Below are 27830 nucleotides of genomic sequence, written 5' to 3'. Positions count from 1 at the left end.
CTGTAAATAAGGAGCAAGGCTCTTTGGGGGGGGGGGAGGACATGGGGGTTGGGAAGGGGAGAAGGTAGACAGAGTCTGGATGGGGGTGGCAAGTGACCAGTGCAGGGGAGCAGGCTCACACAGTGCCCTCGAGTGAGGGGCCCCAGGGAAGCGTTGGATGGGTCACCCTCTGCAGCCACAACGGGTGCTTGGAATAGGCAATGAGCTGGATTTAACCAGGGACGGGGGCTTGCCAGGGCTGAGGCGGGAGGAGGGGGCACGTATGCAGTGGTGATTATAGAGATGGAGCGGTTGGGAGGGAGCGAGGGGGAGCTGTGCCCAGGAACTGAGTGGCAGGTGGGGGTCCTGCTGAGGAGAAGGCTGTGGGGTCCTGCACTCCAGCAAGGCAGCTGGAAGAGGGGTGGGCAGTTGGAGTGTGGGGCTTGCTTTTGGAGAGTGGCAGTCACTGGGGACGACGTGGTGTGGAGTCTGAACAGGGCGCAGTGACGTCTGGCTGAGAGGAGGACCAGGAGCTGAGAGACCTGGGCCCAGAAGTCATCTGTAGGGAGCCCTGAGTGGTCCTGGAAGCAGGGCCAGCATGCCAGGGGCCAATGGCCCAGCCAGGAGGCCTGGCACTCATAGGTTCAAGCAACAGGGAGAAGAAGGAGCAGTGGCCATCCTCCCACCAGCTCTGTGGTTCCTCAGGTGTGAGCTTGAGGGCAGCCAACCCAGGAGAGGGCTGCCAGGGGTTCCTTTCAGGTCAGGCGGAGTCCGGTGAAGGGAACTGGCAGAGGAAGTGTTGAGGAAGTAGGGGATGTTAATAAAAAGAGGAAAAACCTGCTCATCTTAGAGTTGTCCCCAAACCTCTTCCTTGAGAGGCATGATCACCGAGTCTGGCCTGGGGATGGACTTGACCTAGCCCAGGACAGCAGAATCAGACCTGCCGAGGCCCAGCCGTGCCAGTCCTTCACCCACAATCCCATCGCCAGCCTTCATGTCCCACCTTCATTTCCCTCCTGTCCTGCCCTAGCCACCCTCTCAGCTCAGATGCCTCCTCCTGCAGGAAGCCTCCTGGATGACTCAGGTTGGAAGTGCCTGTTCTCTTCTGTGAAGGCCCACAGCTCTACGCTCTCTCTGTTACCGGGCTCTCGTTCCCAAAGCTCAGCTTCGCGAATATTTATTTTATGTCTTGTCTTCTCCTCCAGTACTGTGGCTAAAGGGTTGATTGCATCAGAATCCCGGTATCATCATCGTCGATGCACGTGATGTCGGGTGACTCATGTAGCCTCATGAGTTTTGTCTGAAAATGGGGAATGGTGCTTCCTTCCTGTGGGTTGGGGGGATTCAGTCACATAGATCTGTGCTTGGCACACATGAGGACCGGCGATGTTTCTGTCCTCTGAGTACAAGCAGCTTTGGGGTAAGACACAGCTTAGTCCTCCGTGTCGCCACAGGGCTGATCCAAATGCCTTTCATGGTTGTGTGCCCGGTAAATACGCACTTGCTGAATTTGGGAAAGATAGCTATACAACTTTTCTATGATATTTTTAAAAAATTCAAAGGGGTTGAAATATACAGTCCTATTTTGGAGCTCCTAGTAAAAACGGTTTGCATATGGCTATGGAAAAATGAAGATCGTCCAAGTCCAGCCCTACCTGAACTATAGTTTTTCAGCACCAATTAACAAAAAAAGATTTTTCACATGGCTCTAAAAGGGAATGAATTGTGTATGAGACTTACTGCTTTACATCAGAAAGACTTTTTTAAAAACTTACTGAGACCATTTACAGAGAAAATGGCTTTACAAACATTCAATAAATGCAAAGTGTTCTTTTTTTCCGTAGACATATCATTTTGCAATGTGAGTCTTTGAAAACATTTTATTTTACAAGGAGTATTTTAAAATGTTCAGATTTTTTTAATGACCATTTTGGTTTTTAACACTGGGTCTTTTGACTTCTCCAAAATCACTTTTTCTACACAGATTTTCAAAAACATTAAAACAGTCATCAAAGCCTTCAAGCTCATTGATGTTAACAAGACCGGTCTGATCCAGCCCTGTGAGCTGAGGAAAGTTCTGGAGACCTTCTGTTTGAAGATGAAAGATGATGAATACAGAAAGTAAGTAAACGGAGGTCTAGTGAGAGATGGCTCAGTAGAACTTAGCCCGGTTTCAAAGTGGGGCCTGGCAGGTGCACTAGAGCTAGACATCATCCCCTCCTGCCATCTCTGTCTTGACTGTTTTTAAAAGAGGTGCTCATGACATTTCTCCTGTGTTTGTGGTGCTCTCCGTGAATGTGCAAACTCGAGAGCTAATGGTTCTAATTCCGAAAGTCCCCAGGGTGGCAGTCATCTGGCCTGCAGATCGGAACACATCTTGATTATTTAAGTAATCCATCACCAGTTGTCTCTCCTTTCCTGGTTGGCCCCACGCCCGCCATCCGCCGTGTTTCCAGTTCACAGTTGACTTTTACTCAAAGCCCGGGGTTAGAGAAGAACAAATTTCAGGATTTATCCCTTGGTTGATGTGCTCCCTGTTGGCTCTCATCCTGATGTAATAACAGAAACTGAACTTGCCCCTGAGGATGGTTGTTGCCGGGGTCTGGGGGGACTGCAGCAGGGGGACAGTGAATAACTAAACATTTAGCTGCTTCACTCCTTTCAAAAGCCCCTGCCACCTGCTCCTGACGCGAGGGCAGCATGTGGAAGTCTGCATGGGTTTTTTGTTTTGTTTTTTGGAGCCTCCAATAAACTCCAGATCATTTAGAAGAAGCCAAATGTTTGGCTTCTGTGGCTACCTGAGTTTTGAATGGAAGCCTCTAGAAGGGGGCTCATGTTTAACTTCATTTCTGTGGTACTCAACCAAGAAGCTCTCTTCCTCTTCCTGCCTTTTCCCACTTTAACAAATATCCCCCAGGCTGTGAATGGAAGCACCAAGCCTTATTATTTCACTCTGAGCCGAAGAGTGTCACATCACACTGTAGTTATAAATCCCTATGACGTTGGTGGCTGTGCTTGCTCGCACGGTGTCATTAAGACGATGTTGCTTCTGGAAGGAGTGAAGTAATTGCTCCTGCAGCAAGGACGTGTAGGGGGCAGTGTGACCATGGCATGGGCACCGTGGGGTCTGAAAAGCAAGGAGACTTTTTAAAAATAGGTATTTCCTGGTCTTTTGAATATTTTCTTCTTTTTTCCTCTTTATCACCCACCTCAGAATATAAAAGGACATAATAGATGTTTTAATTTTTACATCTTTCCGACTGGGAAAGTGTCCAGAATAAGATCCAAACAAAACAAATTAAATAATTTTGTGCACGCAATTATAGAACAGAAGCAACACTCTTCTAAAACAGGCAATCAAAAAACAAAACAGTGTTTTATTTGACAATAAACCTTGTGTTTGGCACTGCAGTCTCCAACCTAGTAAATCTATAAAAAATGTTACTGTCTGTTTCCCCATCTCGTAAGTATCGAATAATAAAGAACTCCACAAATTTTTATTTGAGATTTTTTTTAAGCCTCGAAAACAATACTGTTTTCATGATAAGGCTTGAGAAACTTAACATAATAGAATTGCTTTTCTTTAGAACAGAAACGCGGAAGATCAAAAGTAGACCATTTCTTCGATTGCTTTAATGCTTTTCTTATTGAAGCTCAAGAATATACCCTTTCCTTGAGAAGCTGCTTCGGTATTAACTTGGCCTTTTTAGTTTTTGAGCAGGAAACACAATGCATTTTTGAATCCTTTCTTTTATCGAATAGAGCCTTCTATTGAATACCAGCCTCCGCCTCTCGGGGTGGCGGTAAACTCCGGGCCTTTGGAGTCGGCGCTCTTGGGGTCAGGTCTGTGCTGCACCCTCCCTGGTTCTAGGACCTCGGGAGGCTCCTGGGCCTCTCTGAGACCCCCCCCTTCCTCTAAAGAAGTGGACACCGAGGAGCCCGCTTTGCAGGGCTGGCGCCAAGATTTCCTATAATGTGCACAGTTGGCCTGCGATGGCGCCCAGCACATAGTAGGTGCTCGTCCCACAGTGACTCTGTCATGGTCGTAAAGATTCCAGGAATGGGTTTTACTCCTTGGAAAACAGTTCTCTTTAGGCTGCAGAATACCGTGCAGCACGTGTGAAGAAGAGGTGAGAGAGAAAATCATCGCCAGTTTTATACTCAATCACACCACCCTGAGCCCCGTCGGGTGTTGCTTTTCCTTTCCCATCTCTCACACCCCACCTTCCGTTGCCCTGCAGGCTGAAGTGTTTGAATCCCGATAAAATAATGTATGAGCAGCCTGAAAAGCAGACAAACTCACTGAAGGTTAGCCTGCCGCCTGAGCAGAGCAATGAAGCCCGCGGCTAGTTGTAGGTGGTGATGTGGGAGAGATTTATGGGTCGATGGGTGTCATTCCCTTTGCCCCTACAGGTGGTCTTCCTGCATGACCCACTCATCTGCAGGTCTGTGCAGATGTGTGACGTGTGAGCTGTCCTGCCCCGTGTGCAGGTCTCTGGGAAAACGGCCCTAGCCCTTTCCCTTTCATCTCAGGAATGGGGTCCTGCCTCCCCTGCCTTTATTCTTGTAAAAAAGCCTTTGAGATACTGCGTGCCTGGGCAGTACTGAGGCTTGATTTTTGAGATTTTATCTGTAGGAAATATTACCATGGAATTCTGTCTGTCCTCAAGGACTATGCGGCTGGTATGACAAAGGCGGATGGGGCTGGGCATTACGAGAGGTCAGGGTGCTCTTAGGAGGAAATACCAGGCTGAAGGAATGCTGGATTTTTACAGAAAACAGGGAAGTTGGTGATGAGATTTTTATCAGTATCTGGACATGTTGCCGAAGGAGCAGAGTAGCCAACGCTTTCTGTTGGCAGCAACCCAAACAGGAAGGAGCGTAGTAGGTCAGCCTCCTGGGTCCCTGAGCCTACAGCCATGTTTTCACAAGGCAGAGGCTGTGGATGAAAGATGTGGCTATTTGGGGAGTTTCAGCGTGAGCATCTGGCAGCTGTCCTGTCTCCAGATAATTTTTCTTATTAGAACAATAGGCAAGATTCATCAAAGTGGGAAAAAAAAGGTATGCATTGAAATGAATACATGACATTACTCTTTGTTAAATTTGGAAAACAGAAAAATAACAAATACTTTAAGTGATAATTACTAAATTTTTAGAAAGCAGCATGAAATTAGGTAATTTTAGAAACCAACACATATGGAGATAATATAACCAAACATTTAAAAACTGTCAATTTTTTATAAATGTAATAATGCAGAAATCATCTAGAAAACCATTTATCAAGTGGCAGATTTGAATAATAGAAAATTCATTTTAGGGGCGCCTGGGTGGCACAGCGGTTAAAGCGTCTGCCTTCGGCTCAGGGCGTGATCCCGGCGTTACGGGATCGAGCCCCACATCAGGCTCCTCCGCTATGAGCCTGCTTCTTCCTCTCCCACTCCCCCTGCTTGTGTTCCCTCTCTCGCTGGCTGTCTCTATCTCTGTCGAATAAATAAATAAAATCTTTAAAAAAAAAAAAAGAAAATTCATTTTAAGAGGAAAAAAATCCAAACATCCTATTTATCTGAACTTTAAAAAACGAGTATCTCAGTATATTTTAGGGAGAGACATTGGTTAAGTGGTTTTTTTAAAATTTTATTTATTTATTAGAGAGAGAGAGAGAGAACATGAACGGGGTGGGGGGCGCACAAAGGGAGAAGCAGACTCCCCGCTAAGCGGGGAGCTCAACAGGGGCTCCATCCCAGGGTCCTGGGATCATGACCTGAGCCAAAGACAGATGCTTAACTGACTGAGCCACCCAGGCGCCCTGGTTAAGTGTTTTAAAATGTTCTTTCTTCTCAATGGAAATCATAGAATGCTCCAAGGAAGGTTTTGCCCCCGCCACAGTAAACTGGGCCTCAGTTGTCTGTGATATGCTGTGCTTGGTCAAGAGGGTGGGCTGTGTTCTCCCCTCCGCCCAGCTCTAGATGTCTCTGGTTATAGAGGGTTTCTGCTAATTGACTCACGGTCCAGATCACTGCCCCGTAATTAATAAAGGCAAGTGGGACCTGCTTTTGCGGTCCACGTGTGGCCTGAATCCTGGCCACCCCCTCCTCCTGCCAGAGAAGGGAGAAAATGAGAACCGAGAGGTGGATGTCTGTCCCATTCGAATCTTACTCATGCATCGGTAGGCCAAGTGCGGCGAGCTCCTCTGAAGTGTCGGTGTGTTTCAGTCTTACTGTAACACTTCCTAGGGTTCACTTTTTAATTTCAGCTCTAGCTAGAAACACATTAAAATGAGTGCCAACCCCATGTTAAAGGATACCTTGCTTCCTTTTAGATTCTCTGTATCATAATTTCTGATTACCAAAGAACATTTCTGTTCCAGGTTTGCAAAACACTACAACATTGATAAAGATACTGCAGTGGATTATAATGTTTTTTTGAAGAACCTCAGTGTAAATAATGACTTGAATCTTAGGTATTCTGTGGGAGATCAAGGTGAGTGTTTCATAAGTATATAGCAAAAGATTTCAATATTCTTTGGCATGATAATTCCTCTTCTGTGAACTGTTCTGAGGAAGTACTTTCAAATATGGAAACTGCATTATGCACGAAGATAGCCATGACATTGTTATTTAGAAGAATAACATAAATGTCTAACAACAGGAAAAGAGTTCAGTGAATCCCGGCGTATCCACCTGGTAAAAAGTGCAGCCGTGAGCACTGATTTCCATGAAGTTAATGGTCACTTGGAAAGTGTACTTGGATTATCAGTAAATGGTGGGAAAGAAATTCTAGAATACAGATCTTCAAATGCTGTGTCTCTGGGTGTTGTTCGGTTCTTCTTTCTGCTGCTTCGTATTGTCAAAATTTGTATGATGAACTAGTTACTCCTTTTGTGATGGGAAAAATCTTTCTATAAAAGGGCAAATAGCTGCGTAGTTTATACATCGTATTAGACATGTAAAGCCAGGCTTGTACAGGCATATAACCTTGAGAAGGAGAATTTTTCCTTGTGCTGATGGCATTTATCCCAGCCTCATCAACAAAGTGCCCAGAGCTGCTGATCTGCTGGATAGTTCTGGAGAGAGCAGAATCCAGTTCCTTGAGGATGGATTTATAAAGAATGCAGTTGGGGGATTCTGGCCTCCAGGCCTTTGGTCATTTGAGGCAAGTGGTTTCTTTCCTCAGGGGCTTATCACCTGTGAATGGCTCATTCAAGACCTGCTGTTACTGGTTTCGATGTAATTAGATACAACAAATATTGAGTGTCTTCTGCAATTCTCAGATTTGCCTCACTAGCAAACTTAACAAAGACAAATTCTCAGATTTTAGCTCAGTTTCCCTAAATCAATGAGAGCAGACTCCAGGGCTCTCCTTTTTAAAGCCTCTCAAGTTTGGGGAATTACTAGGTAAGATGATCTCCCAAGGACCTGTTCAGCCCTTCTGTTTTGTTCGTTCATATGCAGATCCTTATACCTCTAGGCCCTTCATTGGGTTCAAAGCCAAGTAACATACTGTATCTTTAAGGACTGAGTGTGCGTGTGTATGTGTGTGTATTTTTAAAAAACAGGGCAGATAAGGCATAAAATAAGTCACGTAAAGAGCAATAATAAAAAGCATTTATTTATTGTGCTTTATGCAGATACTTTATAAGCTTTCATTTTAATTTTGATTTCTCTCAGTACCTTTGTGAGACAGGTATTATTGTCCCATTTTTTAGATGAGAAAACGTGGGCTCAGGGGTGCTAAACAAGGTCCCCAAAGTCATATAGCTTGTTTTTGGTAGAGTTGAGTTTTGAACTGTCTAGCTCTAAAGCAGACTGTTGAAATGCCTGAGAGGGAAGAACGAAACGTCATGGAGTATTCAAAGGAGGAAGAGGGGTATTGGAGTAAGAGCTAGGAGGCACTTTTGCAAGACCAGAGTTTGCAGGATGCCCGTGGCAAGCATGGAAGGAAGGAGAGCATTCTAGTCCAGGGGGCACGGCACATGGTGGGCTGAAGCAGGGGCTGTGCATTTTGCCCAGGTGTTATATGAGGTGGTGTCTCGTTTGATTATAGAAACTTTTCATCACAAATAAGTTCACAGACCTAATCTGAGAACTGTAATGCCCACTCCACTTACCAAAACACGTGTTCCCTGCCAGGCCTTAGGCTAAGCTCATTCCTGTACTGGCTCTTTCTATATTCACCACAGCCCCGTGAGGCGGGCACCGAGGCAGATAAGTGAAAAGACTGCAGTAAACAAGCCCGTCCTAGCACCCAGAACTCATCACTGTCAGCATGATTCCTGGCATCTTTCCATGCAGACCTGCGGAAAAGAGAGACAGATAGGAAGAAATACATTTGTAAAAATGGGTTCATACAGATGCTATTTTATAGAAGTTTCTACTTTTCCTTGGGTGTTAAGAACAGGAATTGAAATGAAACTGAAGAAAATCTTGAATATGTCTTGGCCGGCTATAATATCTGTGGGCCACACTTTCCCACTCCCAAATGTCAGAGATTTTGACCCACTGCCTCTGATACTGAGTCTGGCTATGGAGAAGTCTGCGGCTTGCCTAATTTTCTTACCGGTGGTGTGCTTTTTCTAGCTGGCTGCCCAAAAGAATTATTTGTCCCTGAACTTCGGAAACATAGCTAGGATATGTCTTGCTGTTGAGCCTTCTGCATGTTTTCCAAAGCACAGTGTATTTTTAATCTGTAGATCCAATTATTTTTTCGTTTCAAGATTTTTTGGAGGAATATTATATATCTTTGAATAAATCTTTGGTTTCATTTTTCTGATCTTTAACTTCAGTGATACAAATTATCCTTATGTTGGATTGTCTTTGTCTTCTGTATCAAATGATCTCAAAGTGCTATATTTTCTTTGACCTTTTCCTCTGCAGTCGCAATGATCGTCTTAGGTCTTTTATCTATACCCGTAACTTGATTTTTACCAAGGTCGATTTTATTCCGTGCTATTTCTACTTTATTTATTACTCCTATCATGGCCTTTCTTTTGGTCTACTATATTACTTTCCCTCTCGTTTTGTTGTTTTCCCATCTTGTTTTGCTGAACGTGTGTTCTTATTAAGATGTCCTATAATGTGTACCTTTTACATTTTATTCCAAGATGGGATCTTTGCCTTTTGCATTTACGCTCCTCTCCTTCCTTCCCAGTCCACCCACACCAGCCCCCGACACTTTTCCAGTAGAGTTTTCCTAATTTCAAGAACATTGGGTAAGTGGATAATTTTTTATTCTATTATACCTCTTTAATTAATTAGAGTCTACCTTCAAGGGTCAAGCCAGCAGGACCCTGGATTTATATCCAAATTCTATTATACTAATTCACATGAAGTATAAGGACCTTACCACCAATATTTCCCATTCATCTCTTGTCTTTTATTATATTGCCGTTACACGTTGTACTTTTATATACACTGTAAACAGAATGCAGCTTCTCTTGCTCTGCTAAGATTTTCTATCTGTTCACTCTTTAAGAGTATATTTTCCTTTATATTCTCAAACACTTATTTTGAAATTTAAACTTTTAAATGCTTTAACATTTTCATCTGCTAATTCCAACATTTAGGTCATCTCAGAGTCTGGTCTTTATTGATTCTTTTTTTTTTTCTTGAATAGGGATCACAGGTTCCTGTTTTGTTTTGTTTTGTCTTTCCTATGTCTTGCAATTTTGGGGTTTATTCTGTAAAGAGTAAATCTTGCACTGTGGAGACTGTAGACTCTGTTCTGTGGCTCTGAGGAGTTTAAGTATTTGTTTTAGCAGCCAGTTTACTTGCCTGCACTCAGACTCTAATCTTTGTCTCCCCCGAGGGCTTTCACACTTGAAATCTTTGTTGTGTTATGTTAGCCTTAGCTGGGTGTCTTATTGTCTGCTCTGTACGTCTTGGTCAGGGGTTAGCTGGAGGTCTTGGCAGAAATTATGCACAGACATTAGAAATCCTCCTCTGTGCTTTTCTTTTTGGGGCTTTCCTGACTTTCTTACTTTCCAGCTGCTGTATGGTTCTGAACTCTGTTTTCTTTTCCTAAAGCCAGCAGGACCCTGGATTTATATCCAAATTCTATCCATTTAGCATCTTTTCGGCTGAGACCTGCCTTCAGGCAAAAAGCCAAATAACAAGAAATGCATCAAGTGTTACTCTGTTTTTCCAAGTGTCCACTCCAGTTTATGTCAGTTGCTCTCTAGTGCCTTCAGATAGTTTTTTGTTTATATTTTGGCCTGAGTTTATAATTGTTATCTGCAGGGAGGATAGGTTCAATACGGGCCAAACCACTATAATTGGAAGCAGAACTTTCTGGTTGCCCAAATTAAGAATTTCTTCTTGCTTCAGTCTATGCTGATAAAATTTTTTTCTGATTTTTACCATTTTCTTCTTTTGCTTATGTCATTAGGAACTGTCAGTGTGTACGTTGTATAATACAGTTTCAGTTTCAACATGGAGATCTCGTTGGGTTTTTTATCCATTTTGTTATCAATAATTGGCAACTTTTTTTGTTTGTTTTTAGGGATACATAATGATACATCTCACAATGAGAGGCATTTTCGATTTGATTCAATATGAGATACTTATCTGGTTATTCTCCTGTATATTCCTGTTCCTGCAGTGTTCGCCCAAGTTCTTATTGCTATTAGTAGTTGGATTTGGGGGAGTCAAAGTTATATCCAGAGTTTTGAGTGTGTGAGGGTTGGCACCCCTAACCCTCGTGCTGTTCAGGGCTCAGCTGCGGTAATTTGGGGCTATGGGCTGCATTATACTAAAGCTCTGTACCGCGGCTGTCAGCACAGAGGTCTGTTCACTGGTGTGTAGTGGGGGAGAAGTAGTCGCTCGCACCAGCTGGTCATCATGCCATTGCCATCCAGTCAGCTCAAAATCCTCAGCCCAAAGTCTGCCTATTAAGGTATCAGCATATCCTTTCTGGGTTGGCTTATCATGGAAATTATTTTATTTGGACCATGGGTTGGCTAATTTGAATCCTCACCTTACTGACTTGTTTTGGGAAAAGCCAAGGAATCCAGAGAGGTTGCTCAGGGTATCGATCAAACAAAGAAGATAGTGACATTATATGGAACAGTTCAAAGGTCATTTGTAGGTTTTGATTCATCTTCTAATTTCTCTCTGTGTAAGTCATAAGGAAGTAGGAATTCCTGTCCCAGAAACTCAGCTTCCATCCGATTGCCGAACTGGGAGCGAAAACCTTTATCACATCTGCCCACATGCTTGGCTCTCGTCATCTTGGTTGAGGCTTGTCCTCTAGTAGATTTCTTGTGAAGTGCTCATGGAAATGATGTCCTGTGATTTCTTACACGTTTACGACAGGTTGTATGTGGCCTGTACAGTTAAAAAATTGGTTCGTCTGAATGTAGTGATCTGAAGGGGTACCTGCTCCCCAATGTTTATGGCAGCAGTGTCCACAATAGCCAAACTATGGAAAGAGCCCAGATGTCCATTGACAGATGAAGGGATAAAGAAGATGTGGGGGATACACACACACACACACACACTGGAATATTATGCGGACATCAAAAAAATGAAATCTTGCCATTTGCAACGACATGGATGGATCTAGAGGGTATTGTGCTAAGTGAAATAAGTCAATCAGAGGGACAGAGAGACAATCATATGATTTCACTAATATGTGGAATTTAAGAAAAAAAACAGAGGATCATAGGGGAAGAGAGGAAAAAATAAAACAAGATGAAACCAGAGAGGGAGACAAACCATAAGAGACTCTTAATCAGAGGAAACAAACTGAGGGTTGCTGGAGGGGAAGGGGGTGAAAGGATGGGGTACCTGGGTGACAGGCATTAAGGAGGGCATGTGAGGTAATGAGCACTGGGTGTTATATAAGACTGATGAATCATAGGCCTATACCTCTGAAACAAAAAATGCATTATATGTTAATTAATTGAATTTAAATAAAATTGTGTAAAACAAACAAAAAACAACAACAACAAAAATCAGTTTGTCTGGATATAAAATCCTTAGCTCAGATTTTCATTCCTTAAGGATCTTAAATATTTTTACCCATTGCCTGGTGACTTAAAGTTTTGCTGAAGAAAAGTTTGATGACAGTCTATTTCCCTTATTAGTGACTTGGTCTTTTTGTTTGGATATCCAGAGAATTTTTTTCTTCTTATTTAAAACCTAGTAATTTTGCTAGAATGAGTCATGATGTTGGACCCTTGTGACTGATTAAGTATTTGTATGCTATTTGAATTGGCAGGTTTGAGTCTTTTATTTCAGGAAGACTCCTGAAAATTCTGAATTTTTAGCATCTGAACCATTCCGTTATTAGATTTTCTTCCCAATGACGCCTTTTACAATTATCTTGGATTTCTTTTGCTATCTTCTTTTTTAGACTATAACTTTCTTGCAAGCCTTCCTGCCTGGCTTTTTTTTTCTTTTTTGCTTACTCGATACAATTTTTTTCTTTTTCACCCCCTCTTACCATTGTTTGTTTGCTCTTGTGTTCCTTTTAGTTCAGTCTTTGTTTCTGAGGCAGTTTGATTTCTGATATGCTTCAGAGCTCTGTCGTCCAATTTCAGAGTTTTTCTAGGTCTGGTTGATCCTGTTCTTCCTTGTCACCTATCGTTTAAAACCTTTCTCATTAATCAATAGGTAGCTAATGTGTACTGAGTGTCTAGTGAGTGCCAGGCCTACACATTCATCACCACGGCAAACCCTCCTGGCAACTCTGTGGCATTTCTGTCCATTTCTTCTTGCAAATGGGGACCCACAAGCACAAGCCTGAGTAGCTGGTATCGGAACGTTGCAGAGTCAGTGATCAGATCCAGATTGAGTCCTCCTCACCTTCATACTGTTTTCAGAGTTTCTGAATCTTACTCACTTCGGAGCTTCCACTGAGAAATTCTTCTCTTGGCACTCCAACCTCGAAGCACATGGACAGATAAGTCAATTCTGTACTGTTCCTGATTTTTCTAGAATGACATCTTTACTAGTGTTTTAATAATATTCGTTTTCTTTTTTTTTTTTTTAAGATTTTATTTATTTATTTGACAGAGACAGCCAGCGAGAGCGGGAACACAAGCAGGGTGAGTGGGAGAGGAAGAAGCAGGCTCCCAGCAGAGGAGCCTGATGTGGGGCTCGATCCCAGAACGCTGGGATCACGCCCTGAGCCGAAGGCAGATGCTTAACGACTGTGCCACCCAGGCGCCCCAATAATATTCATTTTCTATATGGTGGTTTTGGGAAGATATTCTCAAGAGAGCAATAATTTTATTATTTTTTTTTAAAGATTTTATTTATTTATTTGACAGAGAGAGAGACAGCCAGTGAGAGAGGGAACACAAGCAGGGGGAGCGGGAGAGGAAGAAGCAGGCTCATAGCAGAGGAGCCTGATGTGGGGCTCGATCCCACAACGCCAGGATCACGCCCTGAGCCGAAGGCAGACACTTAACCGCTGTGCCACCCAGGCGCCCCAAGAGAGCAATAATTTTAAAACATATGTCCCCAGGGTGCCTGGGTGGCTCAGTTGGTTAAGTGTCCGACTCTTGACTTCGGCTCAGGTCATGATCTCAGGGTCATGAGACCAAGCCCTGCGTTGGGCTCGACGCTTAGTGTGGAATCTGCTCGTCTCTCCCCCCACCCCACTGCTTACTCTCCCATGCACATGCGCTCTCTCTCTCTCGCTGTCTCTTTAAAATAAATAAATAAATAAAATCTTAAAAAAAAGTATGTCCCTATTTGCATTTTTCCCAAAATTTCACTTTCTTAAGTAAGCACATAATTCCACATACTTCTTTATATGAGCTCCTGCGTTTTCTCTTGTCTATGAACTATGAATGATAAGGATGCAATCTGCTCATGTTGGTTCCTTTTGGGGGAAAATGTATTCTACAAGGACTCATTACCAGGAGCTGTTGGTGGGTTTGATGCTGTTCTTACCCATGTCAGGGAGTCTCTAGGTCATATATTTGCAGGGACCACGACTTTTGAGTTTTCTAAATATATAGAACAATGTTTCCTGTTAATTTTGCATAATTCTGGTTGTGCTATGTTTATGTTTTTTTTTATAAGCCATCGTCTTGCTTGTCAGAAGCACTGTCTGGCCCCTGAAGAAATGACATTGGGAGGTGGGTTTCCTTTGCTGCACCTATGACATCCTTAAGTGCACACGTAAGCTTTGGATTTCCTCTCTACCCCATTTCAAATCAGCAAAGACACTTTGGGGGAAATTAGCAGGTGGCAGGAATTATTAAGCTGGGCTGATGGGTGAGGCCTGGAATGACTGTGATTAGACATACCTTTGAACAAGGCATGGTTGAGTTCTGTAGCCAGCCTAGGGTGGCAGTATAACTGCACAGGTCCCTGGACTGTGAGCTCCCCGAGGGCAGGCCTCCCACCCCAGCCACCCTCCATCCTCCAGAGCCTGGCCTGTTGTCTACGGAGAAAGAACAGGTTTCCCTCGATGTGCCGTGTGTCCTTATCAACCGCCATTAGAGCATCAGTGCCCCAGAGTGGAGCCCACACACAGGATGTGGGGTCAGAAGACTGGGCTCTGTGTGCCCAACTGAGTCAGAGCCTGGTTCTTTGGGTTTGATGCCCCATGTGTGTTCGGAGATCCCAGTTTCAAATGCCTGTCCCACCAAGGCCACAGAATTCCAGACCAAGTTCTGCCTTTGTGTTTCATTACGTAGCCAGCGGGGTCCACTGGGGGAAGCTGTTTTTCTTTTACTTTTTTCTCTTTCTTTCTTTCTTTCTTTCTTTCTTTCTTTCTTTCTTTCTTTCTTTCTTTCGGCAGGAAATGGAATATTCCAGATGACTGGCAGTTTGTTAACTGCAGCTGAGTTGTAAGTGTGCTTAATTCGAGTGAAGCTTATTTGCAGACATTTTAGGAAATAAATCTGGGAAACCATTTGTGATTCTTTGCAGTCGACTTTAAGAAAGAAAATGGCTATATTTTAGATTTATTTTATTCTCTTTTATTATAAAAGTAATACACGCTGGCTGCAAAAAAGGCAGAAACCACCAAAACACGAATAACAATACCCGTAATCCTTCCACCTGAATCCTACCACTGTGTTCTTTTTGGTGTATTGTCCTTCCCGATTTCTTTTCTGCTGCATGGATGGATGGATGGATGGATGGATGGGTGGGTGGATAGATGGCTGGATAGACCTGCAAATACACAATGTACGTATTAGAATGAAAATTAAATTATGCTAGTCATCCTTTCTTTCAATCATGAAACAATATACGTCAAGGAAAATTTTCCACGCCTGTTAATTTAGACAGGCACCTTTGTTTTTAAAGTCTGGTATTTTATGGGCTTGAGGAGCCATAGTTTATAAAACCCATCCTCTATTAATGGGCATTTAAATTGTTCCAATTTTTAAAAATCTTTAAACAGTGCAGAAAATACCCTTACCCATACACGTTTGTTGAGTAGTCCTATAATTCCATTTGTGTAAAATACTAGAAGATTTAAGAGTATTCAGGTACCGGGTTTTCTATACACAAGCTAGAACTGATTTCTTTCTCTATCATTCCCTTTTATCCACGCCTCTTTGACAAGTGAGAAAAAATTGTTAACTTGTTTTTATTAGACTTATAATTACCAATGAGTTTGAGGGCTTTTTCATACATCTGTTGGGTTTTTTAGTTCTTTTTATGTGAATTACCTGTTTATAACCTTAGTCTACTGTTCTGTTGAGTGTTTATCTTATTGAGTCGTAAGAGCTACTCATGCATCCTGGTAATTAACCTTCAGTTTTTCTCACTCATTTTTCTTTCATTGTGATTTGTATGTGTGTGTGTTTTTAACCAAACAAAAAATAAATATTTATGCTGTCAGACCTATCCGTTATTTAAAGGATTTGGGGCTGTAATGTGTTCCTTGGAAAGGACTTCACACACTGAGATCGTACACTATATAATATCCATCTTAATTTTCTTCTACTGCTTTCATGGTTTTATTATTTTTCTTGGTGTACTTTTTACCCTATCTAAGGTTTATCCTAGCACAAGATAGCAAGTAGATTCACTTTTTTCTAAAATGATCAGCCAGTTGTTTCAATACCATTTATTACCTGGCTCATCACACTTTTGACTCATTCTAGCCCTACTTTTTACCAGGCAGGTTAGGATGAAAAGGGACCACTGGATATTTAAATGTACCTTTGGCAACATGAATAAGCAGAAGCTCTTTTGTTTTCGTAGAGATCTCATGGAACAATCAGCCAGTCAAAAATCCCAAAGAGGAGTGCCTCCACGGCTCTGTTTCATCGGATGATGTCTGGAAAAACTGCTCCTTAGACGAAATTGAGAGGACCTTTTGCCAAGAGGTAAGAGTGTCTCCCGAACCCAGGGCTCTCCCAAAGCGTGAACAGAGGAAACTGACAGCCGTGGAAACCCATTAGGTCTGGACATGATTTCTAAAATTTGTTTTGGTCCTACCTCCACCTCCCCAAACCCTGAGGCCGCCTCCAGCTGCTGATGACAGTGCGTTGGTAAGAGTAAGGGTGGTGAGAGTCTGATTCTTAAGTGCCTCCTCTGTGCTACTCACACACTAAATTAATAAGAAATATTCAAGACTTCTATAAGGACGCGGGACAACTGTGTTGAGTAAAATAAAGGAAAACTTGAATACATGAAGAGCTCTTTTTTGGTTTTTGGATAGGAAGATTCAGCATTAATATCTGCTCTTCCTATATCTGGATGGATATATATATATATATATATTTTTTTTTCTTTTACAAAGTTATAATAAAGGACCTAATAATAATTTATAGGGGCGCCTGGCTGGCTCAGTAGGTAGAGCACACAGCTCTTGATCTCAGGACTGCGAGTTCGAGCCCCACGCTGGGTGTGGAGATTACTTAAAAATAAAATCTTAAAAAAAAATCTTATAAAGGTATCATACTTAAGACAGTATGACACTGTCCTACCCAACTATTGTTAGGTAATGGATTGATCTTTATATGTGAATTTAGCATATGATATCAGGCATTCCAGTAAAGTGTGGTGGGGCTGGGGAGCGGCTCATTCAGTAATTATTATGAGGATAATTCACTAGGCAGCCATTTGGGGGAAAAAGCTTGTAACCTTCCATGCTTCACACCAAAATAAATTCTATATGCATCAACCATTTAAATTTAAAAATAATGTGGGTGAAAATTTTTTAATCTTGAAATTGAGACTACCCTTTAAGCATGATGTAAAGCCCAAAAACCATAAAGAAAAAGATTGATACAGCTGATTACATTAAAATGAAAAGCTTTTGTACGGCAAAACTTTGTGTAAACAAATGGGAAAATTGACAAAATATGCACCACATAAACAAGAGAAATTGTAACTATGCTGAAGGTATGTAGAACTTTTCAACAATGAATATAAAATTTTCAGGAGAAAAATGTCAATGAGGAAAAAAATTAACAAAAGCCAGTGTTGATCAAGGTGTTGGAGAAGTGAGTGTATGTAATATTGTGTTGGTAAATGAGTAAAACTTGTTTTCTGTTATTGTTGCTAATAAATTTATTGTTTTCATAAAAACAGAACCATTACAAAATGCATTAGCATTACAAAAAAAGTAAGCAATTCTGAAAAGTACAAAGAAGAAAGTATAAATTATTCAAAATCCACCACCCAGAAATAATCAAAGGCAACATTTGGCGAACATAATTCTAGGTCTGTCTTTATTCATATATATAGAAGGATGGCTGCCTCGGTGGGTGGGTGGGTGGATACATAGATAGAAATAATTTTATAAGAAGAGAATCACGCTCCTTTTTACAAATAAAACATGTTTAATTTAAATGTCTTTGAATTTACCAGAAGTAAAGGTGACGTGGCCACCCTCGTAATTAACCCTTCTGTGGGGCCTCCCGTGCGGCAGGCCCTGTTGGGTGTTCCCCTCCTCAGTCTTCACAGCAGCTCCGTGAGCAAGGCACTGTTATCATCCCTGCTTCAACTTGAGGAAACTGAGGCATGGAGGGGTTTAATGACCAGCCCAAAGTTACCCTGCCAGTCAGGCCGGGGCCAACTTTAAGTCCAAGTTCTTGCCAAGTGAAGCTTCAAGTGAGGCTGAAGATACATCTGCGTTTTGGATAAATATTTCTTTACCACAAGATATATTAGGTCCCAAAAAGGGCTTGGAGACAAGAAAAGAGATTAAGAAAGCCATTAAGAGTTGCAGAAATGATGGTGTTTTTGAAGGATCTTTCGATTACAGGCAGTGTGGGGCGGGCTCTCACTTCCTGTGTTCCTTCCCGCCCCTCCCTCCCACCTCACTAGTTTTGTTATTTCTGTTTTGTTCTTAGTCTGGGTTTACAACAATATTTACATTCCATTCTGTTTCTATAATTCCCCTAGTTGTTTTGTCTTCGTTTCATATTTACGTGGATTTAATGCACGTCACTACACTCCAGTGCTTGCCATAGTTAATCCCTTTCAGAGTTCATTATTTTGATTTATTTTGGGGCTGGCTGGATTTCATTGTCAAGTAATTTCCTTAAGAAAGGCTCATGGGTGCTTTATTCCCTTTGTATTTTCCTATTTGAGACTGTCTGCCTCTGACTTTCCTACTAGAACAACATGGCTGGGTGTAATTCCTCCATCTTGCTTTCTCTTCCTCAAATGTTCTAAGCATTGTTCCATTGTCTTCTGGCACTGGGTATTCTGGAGAAGAAGCCTGAGGTGGATTTTTTTTTCCCCTTGTAGGTGATTCTCTTTTTCTACCTGGATGCCTAAAGTTTTGTTTTTTGGTTTTTTGGTTTTTTGGGTTTTGTTTTTTTTTTTTGATCCTTGAAATTAAAAAGTGAAACTAAGCTGTGCTGGCATTAAGCATTTTGTCAAAGTTTCCTGGACCGCAGGGTGTTCTTTTTTTTTTTTTAAGATTTTATTTATTTATTCGACAGAGATAGAGACAGCCAACGAGAGAGGGAACACAAGCAGGGGGAGTGGGAGAGGAAGAAGCAGGCTCCCAGCGGAAGAGCCTGACGTGGGGCTCGATCCCACAACGCCGGGATCACACCCTGAGCCGAAGGCAGACGCTTAACCGCTGTGCCACCCAGGCGCCCCCACAGGGTGTTCTTTTGATGGGCAAATCCAGTTCTTCCTTCATTTCCAAAAAACTTTTTTCTCTATCACCAAAATCTTCCCCCACCTTCCCTCCTTCCCTCTGTCTTCCCTGCATCTCCCCTTCCTTCGGTGTTATTCCCAGTTTTCCTCCCATTGGGTCACCATCTTGGTCTGTCCTCGACAGCTGGCACCTGCTCCACTCGCTCCAGTACTTTTGTCTTTTTCCTCTGCCTCCAGTGAGATTCTTTCGAGCCCTTCCTTTATTATTTAAATTTCAGTCTTGCCTCTTATGCTTGCTGCTTCTACTTTGTTTATTTGCTCCTGTAATGATATTATTTTTGTTTTCTATCTTCCTTGCTTTGAAATATCCCTTCTCTTTCATTGTTTTGTCATCCTGACTTCAAGCTTTCCTTACAATGAATTCATATTCTTGGTATATTTTTATGACATGAGAACCCTTGTAGGTGATGTGTTTGTATTTGTTTGTGTTGCGTTACCTTACACACTGGGTTCTTTGTGTTTTACCCGATCTTTTTCTTTCTTTCTTCCTACAGTTGTCCATTGTCTACATGTACACAGATCACACATTCTCTTATGGATGGACATTAAGATTGCCTCCTGTTTTGTGCTAATCCAAGCAATGCCACTGTAAGTGGTTGCATGTGTATCTTCTGGCGCACCTGCGCAAAGGTCTCTCCAGGACTTACAGCTAGGAGTGGAATTACTTGCCAGGTTGTAGCAGACACACTCCTCGGTTTTAATTGGCAGTATCAAATTGCTCTTCAGAATATCAATTTATACTCCCACCAGAAGCATATGAGAAAGAATTCCTGTCATTCTACCTACTCACCAACGCTTGATATTGTTAGACTTTTTTTTTTAATATTTTATGTATTTATATGAGAGAGAGCACACAAGTTAGGGAGGAACACAGGGAGAGGAATAAACAGAATCCACACTGAGCATGGAGGCTGTTGTGAGGCTCGATCCCATGACCTTTGAGATCACGTCGTGAGCCGAAACCTAGAGTCGGTTGCTCGATATTGTTAGTTGCCCAGTGCCCCAATATTGTTAGATTTTTAAATTTTTTACAGTCTGATGCAGATAGAATGTCATCTCAGCTACGATTTTAACTTTTATGTGTCATAGCTTTTTACATTTTGCAATCTTGCTTTAGAACATTTTTGGTAAAAATATATTCATTTTAAACAAATGTTTATTGAGTGCCTGCAGCATGCCGAATTCTGCTTCATTCTAGGTAATTATTAGTGAACAAAACAGACACAATGTGCTCTCATAGAGATTGCATGAACTCACATCAGGGAGAGAGGTGTTAAACACATTCATAAATGCGATAAATACAGAAAAGGACCTCATTTAGATAGGGGATTGGGGGAACATTTATACACATTAAATGTACAAACAGAAAATGAGTGTACCTTTCGCTGATCCATCAAGAACATGATGGCATGCCACACTTCATTTAAAAGTATGATGTAGATATAAGTTCTTACAGGAAAAAGTATCATGAGATATTGTTAAATGAAGAAAGTACTTCTCACATCTGAATGTATAGCCACGATAGCACTTTTGTAGAGTTTTATGTTCATATGATCATTATGGGAGTTTTTGCAACACTATATAAAAAAAACTGGATGGAAAGACTTCCAAATATCTTTGTGTCCTTCTTTTTACTTTGCTGAATTGCTTGCATTTTCCCCTTTTGTTTCATTATAAACAGCCACAATGAGAATCCCTTAAAGGTTTATACACGTCACCAAGATACTGTGTCTGTTTCACTGCCTGCTCTCTTCCTGAAAGCTCTTGATTATGTCAAAAACATTCTCCTAGAAAAAACCTCAATGGAAACCAGTGTCATCAAGGTATTAAAAGTGGATTTCATTAGTCCAGTGACTACACTGAGACCGTACCCTATGTCTGGCTCTGGCTTCTCTCTGTGAATCCACCTCTCTGAAAGAGATAGGGGCAAATTTAACCATATTTTGGGTTAGTTTTGTACAACTTTCTAAGGAATTTAGACCCTGCAATTCTCTAAATATTTTTAAAAGTTTCCCCATTGGATTTCCAACATTCCTGTGTACCCTTGGAAATGTCAATGAATCGCTTCTTACTCATTTGGTGGGTAGAGACTGTTGTGCATATATTTCTGTGTCCAGCAGGTTTGTTGTTTTATTTTTTTTTAAGTCACCTTTTACACCAGGTTGGTGGTTATTTTGTTTCTCATTGCAGTTAATGGGAAAAACTAAATTCAGACAAAGTGGAGAGCGTTGGATGTATCGGAGAATATTGTTATTACTGAATAACAAACAGCAGGAAAACCTTTGGAAATAAAACCAATCTTCATAGTATTTTTATGAGTCATATAAAAATCAGTGGTTAACCGACTTTACTGAATTTTAGAAGTCCCATAAGCGAAGCTCATTCACCCGGATTCTTTGTGATTCCCCATTAAAAAAAAAAGAATAATTAAAGAAATGTACAATGTGTACTCTGTTTATGCAGTCTTTATATTAATGATTTTCCTTACGCTAAGAGCTACTTCCGTTTTTAATAAAATGTTGCCAGGTTTTTTGTTTGATTGGCCTGACTTAATCAGGAGCAGCCTAGCATGGGCTCACAGTAGGAATGGCTTGAAAGTATATTAACAAAGATGTATCAAACTGGCACATCTACCGAATATTTTTAGCTCTGAAATTTGAGGTGGAGCTGTTCTATGTGCTGTTTTTCCCTGAGAAACTTGTCTGCCTTGTCAGTTGAGTGGCTGTGAGTGGGGATACTGTTCTGTAGTGAGCTCATCAATTAAACATTTGAAGTTCAGTACATGCCATCGTAACCTTTTTGATCAGTTTTTGGAGGGGAAAATGTGACGAGGTTTTGGTAAAAAATAAACTGGTTGAATAGCTCTGTGAAGTGGATTTCTATGAATGCAACACTCGAATTTTCATTACCTGCAGCTTCCCAAGTCTTATGAAAAGGTTGAAAAGGCCCTGAGTGCAGGGGACCCCTCCAAAAGTGGATATGTGTCTTTGAATTACCTAAAGATTGTCCTCGACACCTTTGTCTACCGATTACCAAGGAGAATTTTTATCCAGTTAATGAAAAGGTAAGAGTCCCATTGTTTCCTTGACATATTTTTCCCCCAAACGTCAACCATGAGAATAAGGAGCAGCTTCATTTATTTTTTATTAATGTCTTGGACTTTTTTTTCTTGAAAATTTCAAACACATGCACAAGTAAAGAGAATACTGAAATGAACCACTAACGTACCCACTGCTCGGCTTCAATGTTCAGCTTGTGGTCCATCATTTCGTTTCTCTTCCCGCTCATTTTTCCATTAACCCCAGATATTTTTAAAGCTTTTATTTATTTATTTGACACAGAGCGAGAGAGAGAGAGAGAGAGAGAGAGAGCAAAAGTGGGGGGGGGGCGGAGGGAGCGGGAGAAGCAGACTCCCCACTGAGCAGGGAGCCTGACATGGGACTCGATCCCAGGATCCCGAGATTGTGACCTGAGCTGAAGGCAGCCGCTTAAATGACAGAGCCACCCAGGCGCCCCAACCCTAGATATTTTTGAAACAAATACCAGATATCATATTTCACTGGAAAGATCTCATTACGTCTTTCTAAAAGATAAGAACACTTTTTAAAAACATGGTAGAAATACTAGTTTCGCACCTAATAGAATTATCAATAATATTAATAAATATCCAGCCAGGGTTCAAATCTAACCGATCGTCTCAGATTTTCTTTTACAATCTGAGTCAGGCTCCAAATAAGGTCTGTACATTGTAATCAACTGAGTTGCCACAATTCTGTTTTTAGTCTGTAGGGTGTCTCTCCATTTGTTAATTTGTTCCCTTATGGGATGTATCTATTCTGAGGTATTTATTATGTGGAATTTCTTACAACTGATATCTGACTGATCTACAGTGACATTTGATATGTCCTCCTGTCCCCCAAGCCCCCTGCCCCTAAATGGATATGTTCAGGTACGTGTCCGTTGTTTGGGCAAGAATACTTCCTAGGTGGTGGCAAGCATGTGTGGACCGGTTGTCTCTCTTTTCATGGTGTTCGCAGCCATGGTGTGTCGTATTTACATCTGTGCATTCACTGGAGATTATAAAGTGGTGATATTCCACATCTATCATTTCTTCTTTCATTGGTTGGAGTACTTCTGTAATGAAAGCTTCCCCTCTTCAACTGCGTGGTAACAATGAGATACACTTAGTCTAAGAAAGGCAGGATGTCCTCGGTTCTTCCCTTTCATTTATCACCTTCCAAAATAATGAATTGGTTCCCAAGCATCCTCCCAAAGTGAGCAATGAGTGATTTTTCTTAAACAAAAAAAAATTGTCATAAACTCATGAATGTCCACCTATTTGATGTGTTTCAGTTCATGATTATTCTCACCGATCTTCAATCTGTACCATCTTGGCCAGCGGGAGCCTCTCATGTTGGCTGCTGAGTCCTGTGGGTGTGACCCTGTAGTCCCTGATAGCTCTCTTGCTTTCTGATGTGCTCCCGGCTCTTCTGGTACATTTCTTACCCCCGACCTGGAATCAGCCATTTCTCCAAGGATCCCTGTTTCCTTTGGAAATGGTACACATAGACCAGACTCTGCATAAGGAATACTGTCTTTAAGTTACCAGGTAACTCAGGAAACCTTGCCTCAGGGCAAGTAGGTAGGGTAGAGGCCAATGGGAAGATTGTCCTGTGAAACTCTGGATCATTGGTGGACATCTAGGGTTATCTAGAAGGAGAGGCAAGAGAGAAGAAGGGGAAAATAGTTTTTTTTTTTTTTTTTAGAGAGTGTGGCACGAATATGGGGGGAGGGGCAGAGGTAGAGGGAGAGAGAGAATCTCAAGCAGGCTTTGAGCTCAGAGCCTGACACGGGGCTCGATCTCACAACCCTGAGATCATGACCTGAATTGCAGTTAAGAGTTGGATGCTTAAGCGCCCCGGGAAAAATAGTATTAAGTGAGGGGGGGAGGGGCAGAGGTAGAGGGAGAGAGAGAATCTCAAGCAGGCTTTGAGCTCAGAGCCTGACACGGGGCTCGATCTCACAACCCTGAGATCATGACCTGAATTGCAGTTAAGAGTTGGATGCTTTTTTTTTTTTTAGAGAGTGTGGCACGAATATGGGGGGAGGGGCAGAGGTAGAGGGAGAGAGAGAATCTCAAGCAGGCTTTGAGCTCAGAGCCTGACACGGGGCTCGATCTAACAACCTGAAGACAAGGACTGAAATGGAAATAAGAAATTGATTTTTTTTTTTTTTTTTAGAGAGTGTGGCACGAATATGGGGGGAGGGGCAGAGGTAGAGGGAGAGAGAGAATCTCAAGCAGGCTTTGAGCTCAGAGCCTGACACGGGGCTCGATCTCACAACCCTGAGATCATGACCTGAATTGCAGTTAAGAGTTGGATGCTTAAGCGCCCCGGGAAAAATAGTATTAAGTGAGGCCAGCTAGATCCATTTCCCACAGTCTTCTCTTTCCTTCTTGGCCCTCTGTATACCCAGAGAGAATCACTGTGTCCTGTCACCGTGGTGTCTAGAGTAAAAAGCAAGATTTGGCTCTAGGAGTGAATATTTCCATGGCTCAGAAAACAGCTCTGTTGTTCTGTCTATACATGGTGACAGTTCTTAGGAAATACTTGGTTGGATGACTGAAAGTCATATAGTCATTTCTTTTTATTTCATTTTCAAAATTATACAAGTAATAATTTAAGAGCAATAATAAAAATAAAAAGCAAAAAGTCACAATCCACCTTATGTAGCAAATCTGCTGCTTTCACGTTTCCACACTCCCTTCACCTGTATCCACAAACATATATAAGTTTTATGTATTTGTAATTAAAGTACATCTACAGTTTTACATTATGCTTTTCAAATAGGAATGCTTATCATAGACATGCATCCTGTTGCCTTCATCATCTTCAAAATTATTATTTTATTTTATTTTAAGATTTTATTTATTTATTAGAGAGAGAGAGAGAGAGCACAAGCAGGGGGAGGGGCAGAAGGAGAGAATCTCAAGCAGACTCCCCACTGAGCACAGAGCCCAATGCAGGGCTCGATCCCAACACCCTGAGATCATGACCTGAGCTGAAACCAAGAGTCTGGCACTCAACCGACTGAGCCACCCAGGTGCCCACAAAATTATAATTTTAATGAATGCGTATTGAGTCCCTTTCTCTGCCAGACATAATGGGAGGTGCTAAGAACAGAGAAATAAATAACAAATAGGCCCACAGCAGCGAGGGCCACCAGAGTGATGGCAGCTATGAAGACTATAATGGGCGTGCAGAGTGAACATATTAGGACACTAAGGGCAGCTGGGTTTGTGCCGTTGCAACAACCTATCCTAACCAGAGACCCAGGGATTTCTGAGTTGTGCCCTCTGTCAAGTTCACCCAGAATTCCCAGTAGAACCGGGTGCAAGGGACAACAGCAAGGTGGATACCCAGGTACTGATATATTAGGTTTGTCTTCTGGTGCACATACCTGCAAGTAAAGATTTGTCCTGTCTTCCTGGTCAACTCTTCCCTTTATAATTACGTGTTACCTTTCTATCCCTCTGGCTTCTATGGCCTGCCTTCTCTGATACTAAAATACCCGAAACAGTTCCTTTGGATTAGTGTTTGTCCAGTATATCTTTTCTCAACCATTTACTGTTACTATTACCATATTTTAGGTGTGTTTCTTGTAAAATAATATATCTGTTTTTTAAAAATTCCAAACGAACATCTTTGCCTTTTTAGCGGTCAAGTGTAGTGTGTTCCCGTGTCTTGTGACAGGCATGTTTGGGGTTTTTCCTTCTACCGCTTTATCGTTCTCTCTCTGATTTCCTCAGCTCTTTTTCTTTTTCTCTCCTCCATTGTGTTTGGTTCTGTCTCAGTTTTCCTTATCATGCATTTTCTCCTCCCCTGTCCTGAGACTTAAATATTTTATTTCTATTCTTTTAGAGGAGATTACCCTTAAATTTTTAACACGTGTTCTGAACTTGTAAAGCCGAAAGTTCACAATATTTCTACCGTCCTGAATAAAACAAGCAGCTTCAGCGTGCGTGTTCCCATCTGCTAGTGTTTCGATAGTACCTGAATTAGTCTCTGTCATTGGCTTTGTTGTTGTTTTGGTTTTTTTTTGCAATCCATGTTTGTTAGGTTTTGCCATGTTTACCAGTTTGTTTCTTCAATCTCACCCCTTGTTCAGAATTCAATTTCCTGAAGTATACCCTGTAGTAATCCTTTACGTGAGGTGCTGTGAGTGGGCGGTGGGCAGGGGGTGGGGTCAGTCTTTGTTTTCAAAAATGTCTCTTTTCCACTTACTCGTTAATGAAGATTGCGCAGGGAATACAATTCCTGTTTGAGAGCTGCTTTCTCTCAGCACTTTGAAGACATTCTTCACGGTCTTCTGGCCTCTGCTGTTGCTGTTGAGAGTCTGCTATCTAATTGCCAGTACTTTCTGGATGATCTGTTTTTTCTTTTTTTTTCTGGTTGCCTTCAAGATTTTTCTCTTTATTTTTCTTACTTTACAGTTTCCCTACAATGTGTCTTGCTAGAGATGTCTGTTTTTTTTTTTTTTTAAGATTTTATTTATTTATTTAACACAGATAGAGACAGCCAGCGAGAGAGGGAACACAAGCAGGGGGAGTGGGAGAGGAAGAAGCAGGCTCCCAGGGAAGAGCCTGATGTGGGGCTTGATCCCATAATGCCGGGATCACGCCCTGAGCCGAAGGCAGACGCCTAACCGCTGTGCCACCCAGGCGCCCCAGAGATGTCTGTTTTTTTAACCTCCCCAGACTCATGCTGTCTCACTGTGAGGATTAGTATCTTTCATGAATTCTAGAACATTCCCTGCTGCTACTCTTTGGGTATTGTCTCCACCCCAACTCTCGCTGGCCTTTTCTTCTGGAAGTCTTATTAAATATTTGTTGAACCTCCTCCTTCCACTTTCTTTGTCTCTTAGGCTCTCTTGCATTTCCCATGTCTTTATCTGTCTGGGCTCCATTCTGTTTTCTTAGAATCTGTTTTGGTTCACTAACTCTCAGCTGTGCCAGATCTCCAATCTTGTAGTTCTGGGTCTCCTAGCCCCACATGGGCATCAAACCCCAGCCTCTTAGTGCCTGCAGGAGATTCAGGGCTGCCTTTAGCACAGCCTGCTCCCTCCAGGTCTGATACCCTCCCTGGACTCTTGTGGGAATAACTCACATTCTCCCTGCCCCCTGCTTCCGGCACCTGTGGATTTCCCTTTCTTGGTTTCAACTTCCACCGTATGTTTAAAATCATTTTGTTGATATACTTATTCCACTAGGTGTTGATATAGTTGATGTATTTGTTGATATATTTCTGTGATTAGACCAGGAGGTTGGGGAGAGATCCACTGTGTTGCCAGAAATCTTACCTTAATGTGTTCATGCTGGCTGGGAAGTTAGAAAAGTCTCCAGAGAGTAAACAGAGCTGAGTGGAAGCTTCGAGAGATGAAGAAGAGTCTCCCACGTGGACAGCTGGAGAAAGACGTTCCATCCAGAGGAAGCAAGCAGCATTCAGGCTCTTTAGTTCTATAGCGCAGAATGTTTCTTTCTTTTTTTTTTTTAATGTTTTTTTATTATATTATGTTAGTCACCATACAGTACATCCCTGGTTTTTGATGTAAAGTTCGATGATTAATTAGTTGCGTATAACACCCAGTGCACCATGCAATACGGGCCCTCCTTACTACCCATCACCAGCCTATCCCATTCCCCCAACCCCCTCCCCTCTGAAGCCCTCAGTTTGTTTTTCAGAGTCCATAGTCTCTCATGCT

At 42.0% G+C, this 27830-nt stretch overlaps 1 protein-coding gene across 1 annotated transcript in view; it reads left to right on the top strand.

The window, feature by feature from the left end:
* EFCAB6 (EF-hand calcium binding domain 6) overlaps positions 1-27830 on the top strand; it is a 217357-nt gene that overhangs the window by 47129 nt on the left and 142398 nt on the right. The window contains exons 5-8 of the mRNA XM_008702910.2: positions 1964-2100; positions 6347-6459; positions 16152-16276; positions 21986-22134. Of these exons, the coding sequence (XP_008701132.2) occupies positions 1964-2100; positions 6347-6459; positions 16152-16276; positions 21986-22134 (524 nt within the window). The remainder of the gene's footprint in view (positions 1-1963; positions 2101-6346; positions 6460-16151; positions 16277-21985; positions 22135-27830) is intronic.

The sequence above is a fragment of the Ursus maritimus genome, unplaced genomic scaffold (assembly GCF_017311325.1).
Source record: "Ursus maritimus isolate PB19 unplaced genomic scaffold, ASM1731132v1 scaffold_21, whole genome shotgun sequence".
In the NCBI taxonomy this organism is placed as follows: domain Eukaryota; kingdom Metazoa; phylum Chordata; class Mammalia; order Carnivora; family Ursidae; genus Ursus; species Ursus maritimus.
This window is presented reverse-complemented; position numbering and strand designations above follow the sequence as displayed.